The sequence below is a fragment of the Trachymyrmex septentrionalis genome, unplaced genomic scaffold, assembly GCF_001594115.1.
Source record: "Trachymyrmex septentrionalis isolate Tsep2-gDNA-1 unplaced genomic scaffold, Tsep1.0 scaffold97, whole genome shotgun sequence".
Lineage (NCBI taxonomy): Eukaryota > Metazoa > Arthropoda > Insecta > Hymenoptera > Formicidae > Trachymyrmex > Trachymyrmex septentrionalis.
Genome location: NW_017306160.1, coordinates 91,510 through 100,993, shown reverse-complemented (window position 1 = coordinate 100,993; position 9,484 = coordinate 91,510). Strand labels below are relative to the sequence as shown.

General features: G+C 29.5%; 1 protein-coding gene across 2 annotated transcripts in view; it reads right to left on the bottom strand.

Moving 5' to 3' along the window:
- Positions 1-611: 611 nt before the first annotated feature.
- Positions 612-9,484, bottom strand: part of LOC108756264 (solute carrier family 23 member 1) — a 22,920-nt gene continuing 14,047 nt past the window's right edge. For both annotated transcript variants that reach the window (XM_018499923.1, XM_018499922.1), the window contains exons 2-13: positions 5,697-5,825; positions 4,940-5,097; positions 4,208-4,413; positions 3,977-4,103; positions 3,252-3,372; positions 2,737-2,992; positions 2,399-2,527; positions 2,154-2,312; positions 1,572-1,651; positions 1,172-1,313; positions 957-1,104; positions 612-875 (exon numbers count right to left, since the gene is read on the bottom strand). In XM_018499923.1, coding sequence (XP_018355425.1) covers positions 824-875; positions 957-1,104; positions 1,172-1,313; positions 1,572-1,651; positions 2,154-2,312; positions 2,399-2,527; positions 2,737-2,992; positions 3,252-3,372; positions 3,977-4,103; positions 4,208-4,413; positions 4,940-5,097; positions 5,697-5,708 — 1,590 coding nt within the window. In that variant the 5' untranslated portion in view covers positions 5,709-5,825 and the 3' untranslated portion in view covers positions 612-823. The remainder of the gene's footprint in view (positions 876-956; positions 1,105-1,171; positions 1,314-1,571; positions 1,652-2,153; positions 2,313-2,398; positions 2,528-2,736; positions 2,993-3,251; positions 3,373-3,976; positions 4,104-4,207; positions 4,414-4,939; positions 5,098-5,696; positions 5,826-9,484) is intronic.

The following is a 9,484-nucleotide window of genomic DNA, read 5'->3' as shown; positions in this document are numbered from 1 at the left end:
GCGATCGGTAGAATCGTGAGAGTGTCGTACAATTATAAAAAGATTTGCTTTATGCAACTTTTTTATTTATATTTCTCGTCTTTCTTAAAGTTCAATATATAATTTATGTATTATATACTATAATAAATTAAATACATTTATAATTTTAAAAAATTACATAAGTTATATATACATATATTGTATAATTTAAAATAAAAGAAATAAAAATATATATAGATATTACAAATTTAATATATATCTATTATATTCAACAACAAATATTTATACAACTTTAATGTAGATAATTTTTAATAGATATAAGAGATAAACTAAATAAAATAGATTAATAGATAAACATAAAATCCTTACTGCAAAAGTGACATAATTAACTAAAAAAATCAAATTAACTATTGTAAGTTGAAATAACTGATTTATAATTGTTAACATCCATCTCAATATTTCTAAAGTTTCTAACCATTACTTATTTTTCAATTTAAAAAAGAAAGTGTAATATTAATATACATCTAGACATCGATATAATTAATTTCTTTCATAATTATATTACAATTATAATATTTTACCTTTATCATATAAATTTTTATCTTTTTTGAAAAAGATAGAAAAGACCTTCATGCAAGAAATTGTTATTATTCATAATGACACAAAGCAAATATAATATATAACTGAAATTAAGATTAGGAACAGTAATTATGTGTTATAAAATTTTGTATAACATTGTGGTGTCACATTTGTTCATTTTTTACATTTTTCAATTTAAAGATCATATCTTACGACAGACCAAGTGTATGCACATGAGGTAGTTGTGTCATTAATTTTAACGCATTTATAATTTTTGGTAAGTAGGTAAAAACGGCACATATGACGTCCATTTCCATCTGAAAAATATTAACTTAAATATTAACTGCACGTCGTACATATTATATATAGATAAAATCTATAATGTGTATTAATAACACCTTCTCAGCAGACTCATTCCGAACGGAAAGTCAAAGGTATTCTGGACGTACTCAGCATCAGACGCTTCGTTAATTTTTTTGTCAATCGCGCCATCAGTCAATTCCATTTCTTTTGCCCAAGCCTCCAATCCGCGATCTTTTGCATTACCTTATAAATTTAAATAGATAAATCAATAAGTACATATCCTATTATTATTAACCGTTATCAATAGTACCTGGGATAATATTATCCAATAAACAGCCTAACGCACCACCTACTAGAATAGTGGTGCTGAGTAATACGGTGAATACGCTGTCCACGATGGCATTTCCTGTTTGTATTGTGTCCGGATATTTAATCAGCCACTTCGACAGGACCTGAAATAGATCATAAAATCACATGCATTCACTCTTGCTTATAAATATATGTACATAGATATGTAATTTATATGAAAAATGTTTATGCTATTTATATTCCCTAGTAGCACAATTCATTGTCGCAAAATTAGACCAATATATTCCCAATGTGTACCAATATTTAACCAATATTTCATCTATAAATTGTGGTGCTAAGGATGTAAATAGCAAAAATTTATGTAATTGAATACACATTCGTATCCTGGGAAGTGTATTCACCAAAGGGAAAAACATGGACAAGCCCAAAATGAATAAGTTTCTCGAGGAATTGAGATTAACGTATTGTAATGCTGACAAACCTGAAAAAAAGAACTGCGGATTAAAAATAAAAATAATAAAGAAGAAAGAAAACAGTAATTTTTAAATTAAAAACAGTTTTCTAATTAGTTATACATTTAAATTATAAACACTACGAATAAATTTGCTATCTTTTCATGAAATCTTTCTAATATAAGTCTTACATATCTCGTTTAATTAATATATAAAAATAAAAATAGTTTTATGCAGTGAGGCAAAAAATAGTTATAGGCAGTGAGAATAAATCAAATATAGTAAAATATCAATATAAGCCTTCGATTTTTAGTGATGCGTAAATAATATATTTTATTGCTTCATAAATTATTCACGCACCAACAATTGCAGAAGCTCATATTGACATTTTATTTATATTTGATTTATATTATATATATCTCGTTTAAGAGTATATGGGACGTCTAAATACACCTTTTACTCTGAGATTTAATATTCATAAATAAAGTATTTCACAATTGAGAACGTATCGTAGAACTAATTTATGCTCACCGAAAGCACAAATCATTCCAAACATTACGCAGAATATTCCACCAACTATCGGCTCGGGAATTATGATGAATACCGCACCAAATTTACTGATTACACCTTGCAGGAGCATCAGGAAACACGCCCATTGTATGACTCTGCGGCTGCCGACTTTAGTGACCCCTAATTGTTTTCATTACGTTCTATCAGATAATGCTGTTATACCAAAAATCTGCATCAAACTCGCGGTTAAAATGTATAATCGTTACCTATCGTGCCGACATTCTCGCCGAATGTATTTGTGCCATTGCCGCTACCCCAAAGTCCGGCCAGTATCGTACCCAGACCTTCTATACCGATACCACGGTTGATCGCATGAACCGGCGGCGGCGGAGCTCCTGAAAGTTTCTTGATAAATCACAAGCTCATTATTAACAAAAATTTTGTTTTACAACAAGTCTTATTCTATTTAGATCGTTTTTATTGATCATAAAAGATTCTTCCTGGAAAGAGTCATCACCTCATTATTAGCGCTCATAAATAAGAAATGGCTCTAAAAGGAAAAAATTATGAAAAAATCTCTCATTTCTAAAATGAATATACCTACCACACATTCTCGCGGTGGTCGGATAGTAACTGATGGACTCGACAGTGCACGCTAATACTCCTGCTAGCATACCAAGTACTCCTGACAATGTTACGGTGGGTACGCCCCACTGTCCAGGATACGGTACCCGAAACCAGGGTGAGTCGCTTATAATTCTCAATTTGCTATCTGATCTGGCGGGATGACCAAACGGTAGCGTATCGGTCACTGTTAGTATGGTGCAGATTATCCACATGACAACTATCGTCAGCAAAACCTAATGCAACAAACACTCTAAATATAAATGAGTAAATATTAGCGATATTTTCATATAATATATAAATTTTTTATTCTAAAACAACGATCTGCAATTTTGTAAATAGACACAAAATTTCTACGGAATATAAATATCTTTAAGTGAAAAAAAGTATAAAAAGAAATGCTTAAAATAGAAACTCAAGAATCATTATTTATTTATTCTACGGTAATTCGCATTATCATTATCAAATTTAGGATCGTTCTCTCTTGATTCTTACTGGAAAGAGTTTGAACAATTCGAACCAAATAACGTGGAGTCCATGGCCCTTGCGATATATTATAAACGGAAATGGAATGTTGACCATTATTTGAGAACATGTCGTCAGTAGTATTATTGTTCTAAAAATATACACGAGCATTCATTAAATCCTAAGATATCTAATTTTATTAGATTTTAATCCTAAGAATTAGAGACTTTTATAAAAATAAGACTTTATCTGAATTTTAAACTTTTTAAGCCACAAGAAATTAATCAATTATAGTCGCGAGCATTTCCCGAAGATGAAATGAAATGCTGAATGATAAAATGAGTATAGAGTTTACTTGAGAATTGCGTTGTTATGTGTCAGAAAAGGATATGCAAATGTGAAAACACGGCGAACGTGGCAAAATATAGCTGGCCGTCCCCGTTCATGACGCACGTCTGGTCCTCGTCTGTTCGGCCAAGGTCATTGAACAAAGATCTATTTTAAAAAAAGTTGTAATTGAATAATCAATCAGCCAGACAGCATTGTACAATAAAGAGCATGTCGAAACGGAATTTACAGACCGTTTATTATTCCATTAAACATTCGACAGCTGTAATTTGATAATTGATCAATTTCTTAAGATTTACAGCTTAGGTAATGGCTTATTGTAGAAAACCTTTTAGTCGTAATTATTATATATATATATATATATATATACACACATATATGTATATATCACTTATGTACAAACATACCCAGCTGCGATACCCCAATGCTGAGACGCGGCATCCGCTGCGTTTTCGAAGAGAGATAGTCCAACTAGCGAAACCGTCGGCACAATTGTCAATGGAGTTATAAATTTCAACAAATATCCGATGATGCCTGCATGCAAATGCATTTTTAACATCTTAAGATAAAAAGATGAATTAAATAAAGAGAAGAAAAATTGTATTACGCAACAGATTTGGTAATTAAAAGGCGCTTACCTCCAAATCCAATGATCACTTGGAACAAGGCGGAAACAGCAATGGCACCTGACAGTTCTCTCATTCGGATTTGCCAAAGCTCGGTGCGGTTTTCGTGAGACATTTGCTCGAGAACTTCAGGTGCAGGACACTGCCACTGCGGCAGATTCAATATCGCTAAAGTTGGCACCAAAAATGATATGGTACCACCCTGCACTAATGGCAACCTAATGCAAACGTACATTTCGTTGTAATTAAAGTTTGTTATCGGTATTCCTACAAGCGTGCCAAGTAATGTGAAATTTTATATTTGCAAATGGAAATAGCCATTAGAATATATTATAAATGTTCCTCAACGTACAAGATGATTTTAAAGAATTTTTGGACAATGTAAAATTGACTTTTTTTTTAAACAAAAACATAAAAAATTATCATTTATAAAATAAAAAATTCTAATAAAATAAACTCCATTTAAAATTAACTATAAATAGATTCTTAATTATTTAATTAGTTTTTTTTAATATAAGACATAATTTTACTATTCTGTTTAATTTATAAAGACATAATCACATTTTTTAATTTTTTTTTAAATTAGAGATAAGTGTCAAAAATTGATTTGGATATATAATAGCAGTTTGTTTGTATGTGTATCTAACTTTTGTTAAATCAAAAAAATTCGTATGCAATAATTACTGTATGTATAATAAACTTTATAAATATATTCTGTCTTATTGTAGAATTTTGTACACTTACCTACATCCTATAGTAGTTTGAATAAACGTCACTAAACCAGTAACAAAAATCATGGTAGAAATAATATGACTCCTTGCGGGGTCATCTTCGGCCATACAGAGGGCTGGCGTCAGAATGAAAGGAATAGAAACGATGGCGCCAATCATGGTTAAATAATGCTAGAAAAACATCTGTTTTATTTACATTGTATTTTCAATAGAGAAAAACAAAGAAAAAAACGATACTTGCATTAGATTCAGAAAATTGTATTTAAATTGTTTAATTGCGATAAAAGAGTGCTGTCTCTCTCTCTCTCTCTCTCTCTCTCTCTCTCTGTCTCTCTATTTTTCTGTCTCTTAATTCGTTCAATAGTGTGATAGCTTGTTCAATGATATCAAGTTAAACAACTATATTAGGTAATATATGTGTTGTATTATGTGTGCGTATTTTCAAAAGTCATGCAAATAATGATGTCTTCCACCATAAAATTTATAGCACAAAACAATACGTAAGATGTTGTAACATACTTTTAACACTCGTTAACGCGTCTCGATTCTTATCTCATAAAGTAAATGTCTCGCAATAAAAGCGCAAGTTTCCTATTCATACGAAATCGTATAAGACATGACGTTTGCTTTGTACTTATTAACATTCTTTTTTTTGGAATATTTGTTGCATTTTTATTCATATAAGATCGATAATGTATATACATTTTAAATAATTTAATCAATTCAAATAAAAATTAAATATGGAAATAAAAAGCAGAGATGTTCAAAACCTGTAATGCCATGAATAAACACAAATACCATGGCGGAGCGTCATCAATACCATAAGTAATCTCAGGATTTCTGTTTGTGTCGTTCGTTGCTTCCTTTGTTATTGGAATGACCGTTGAATTGTCTCTATTCTGAAAGATCAAAGAATAAAAAATGATGATTATATCTACACGATTAAAAATGCTACAAAAATGAATATCAAATAGAAAATATATTATGAAGTAAACCGCCGTTAAAACATAATATTAATATAAATAACAATAAATAAAGCTCAAAGTAGTCAACACATTTCTTTGAAAAGTCACACAATTAAAAGAATAAATTACAAATAGAGAAAAGTATATAATAAAAAATAAAAAATAATTATAAAATATAATTAAATAATATTAATATTACAAAACTTTATCGAAAAATAAATTAATTTAAAATAAAAAATGACATCTTTATATTCAGCATTGTGTTTTAAAATTTAATTGAATATATTAAGTAATTATCAATTATAAAATTCACGTAAACCATGATTTACAATTATGATTTATCGTATGAAAATATGAAAAACAGCAAGACGTGATTTCTTTATAAAACGTCTTGCTAATTTCATGTGATAATATATACACTTGTCTTAAAGTATAATCGTGATTAAAAATAAATAAGATTCTAAATTCTGAAGAACTCACAAAATTGTAAAAAAATTAAAATGTATAAAGAACAAGAGCTAATAAGAGTCAAAGCGTGACAATTGGAGCGGTAATTAATTAATGTAAATATTTTTTATTCAATTTACTTAATTGAACGTTGCGAATCCGCATCTTCAGTAATAAATTAAAAAATCAAAAGTTTCCAGTAGATCAGGAATAATTATTTTCCCAATTATATTCTTGATACGTTGTATCGTTGGCACATACAAAGTGAATAAAAATTGTTGAACCAACTTTAAAAGCTGGTTCAACGGCTCTGATTCACCCTATATATGGTTGGTCAGTCAAGTAAGGGCCATTCCACACAAACTTGCATAGTTGCATAACCATATGCATAAAGAAAATTATCTAATCACATTTTTGTCATAAAGGCAAACGTAAAATACAATTGAATGATTTTCTTTATGCATATGTTTATGCGGCTATGCAAGTTTGTGTGGAATGGCTCTAAGGGTTTGAGCACAAGAATTGTCGTAACACTTACTAAGAGACTTAAGTTGTGTTTATAAAATATTGATAGACCTCTCACAACCATTTTTCAATTTGTACTTAAGTGACACTGATGCGATTAGGGTCTGAGCACAAGAATTGTTGTAACACTTACTTAGACTTAAAAGCCAGACAAATTGTAGATGTAAATAACGCACAAGCTTTGACGTATAATGTATGATTTATTGCCGTCTCTTGGAGACATGGCAATAAGTTGTATATATAACTAAGTACAAATTGAAAAATAATTGTGAGAAGTCTGTCAATATTTTACAAAATCCTAAATTCGGCAGAGTGAGATAAAAGCTTATACTAATAAATTAAAATAATTTATTAGTTTAATTAAGAGAGTTGTTAGACAGAGCAATAAGAGTCTAATAAGAATACCAAATTTACAATAAATAATTAGAGAGTTACATGTATTAATAAATATAAGAAAAATTAAAAGTTGAAAAACCAAATGAATATTTTTTAAAGCAACAAGAATTGCTCAGAAACAGTTAAAAGATCGTATGGAGAGAGCATCTGAGTGAGCAATTCTTATTGCTCTGGAAAATATTTATTTAGCCTCTCAAGAGGCTCTCATCTATTGACATATTTGAGTGTTCATTAGAACACGAGTAAAATTTCTTATAATGCCGCACCTTTTATTCTGTCCCGTATGATTTTCAAACACGAGAAACTGAACGTATTGCTTGCGAATGAGTGATAAAAGGTATCAAAATAACGGAAAGATATCTTTTTCATATTGTCTTTTCGGCAGTACGAAAAGATCTTTTAGTCGACCTTTTACTTTGCAAAAATGACAGCCATAGAAAGATGACGAAAAGATATTTTTTTTAAGTGTCTTCCCAACAAAACTAAAAGATGTCTTATAGACATCTTGCTAAAAAGTATTAGTCTTGCTAAAAAGATAATTTAAAATAATGTCTTTCGTCATCTTTTGGACACTTTTTCGCTTTGTTGAAAAGACACTTAAAAAAGACCTTTTTTCGTTATCTTTTAGTATTTTGTGGTATCTGGGTAAATACGTGTGGCAGTTCGTGAGACATACCCATAATAATTATTAGCCATATCGTTATGGCGGCATGGTGATAACTCGTACATTTGCGCTTTTTAATTTTTACGAAGAATTTTCTCAATAACGGCAGTAAATGTAAGAATTTTAGAGTATCGCTTTTATTCGTCATAAAAAATTGATTTAAAATAATTTAAAATAACAGTCACTCACTTTTTTTCAATCTAAAAAATATAAATTTACAAAGTCAAGCGTTTTAATTAACATGGCGATTACTGGGCAAACTACCTTAACTTTCTAGTTATTTATTCTAAATTTGATGTTTTTATTTGACTCTTGTTGGCCTGTTAATCTCAATTCTATTTAATAACAAGAGAGAGTCCTGTATTTTATCTAATTTAATTAAGAAAGTCTAAGAGAATTGTTATTGAAACTTTTATGGTAAAATAATACAATCTGCAAATTATGTTAATGAGAAGTTATAATATGCTTGTGCTATCATAATAAATCCCACAAAAAAGAACTACCAGTTTTTGTGAGGATCAAGCATCTCGATAATTATTTTTCATCATTTCTCTCTATATGAAATATTCTACAAATTCTAAAATCTAAATCTACTATAATTATATGAAGTTACTTAAGAGAAAATAAAAATAAAAATCTAATTCTCTTTCGCGAGTTATTATGTGCACGTGTCTTAGACGTGAACGTTTCTAGATCTTTTTTTTAGCTATTTCAAAAAACTTGTTACATAAACTTGCTTTTGCATTATATAAGCTTTATTGATAATATCTATCTCTTGTAACAAATTCACTATTTCCATATGCGCCGACCGATACCAATTAATATCAATGCAAAAAGATACGAGAGTAGTTGAAGTCGTCATTACATAACGATGCGTCTTTTTTATCCGAACAGTCATGCTTGAATGAAAATTCCGTCACGTTTGCTTCCAGAAAGAAAGATTTATCGGCAATTATTTATTAACTTTATAGCTTTCCACGTGAACATTAGTCGTGGCTGTAATAATTAATGCTAACTAAAACAAAATCAAATCTTAAAATATTTTATAGTCTATTCTCTGTTCACGCGTTTATCTCATGAAATGTATCTTTATATATTATACTTAAGTAATTCTCATCTCGTATTTTTATTGATTGCAATGCTCATACTAAGCAAACAAAGCATCGACCGACATATTCTGACAAATACGCTAAATACGTTAAACGCTTGTCGATAATATGAGCTGGAACTTTCCTCGACGATGTCATATTAGAAGGTTTGTAAAGAAGATTCCATTGCTTGCGTGAAGCATTATAACTTAATTCGAAAACAGAATTATAAAAGATAATGGCTCTCTGTTATCAATAATTAATACAAGCACATATGAGCCAAACGCAAGTTTTAAGTATAAATATAATACAAGGATTATTAAATGTAAAAAGACGAATTTGAAGATTGATTAACTATTTACTGAAAAATTGATTTTTGCAAGATGTTGTGTTGAGAGGAGTTATAAAAAACATTGAATATTTCTCCATGCACCTACAACACAAACTTTTGTATATATCAATAAAGTAAAAAA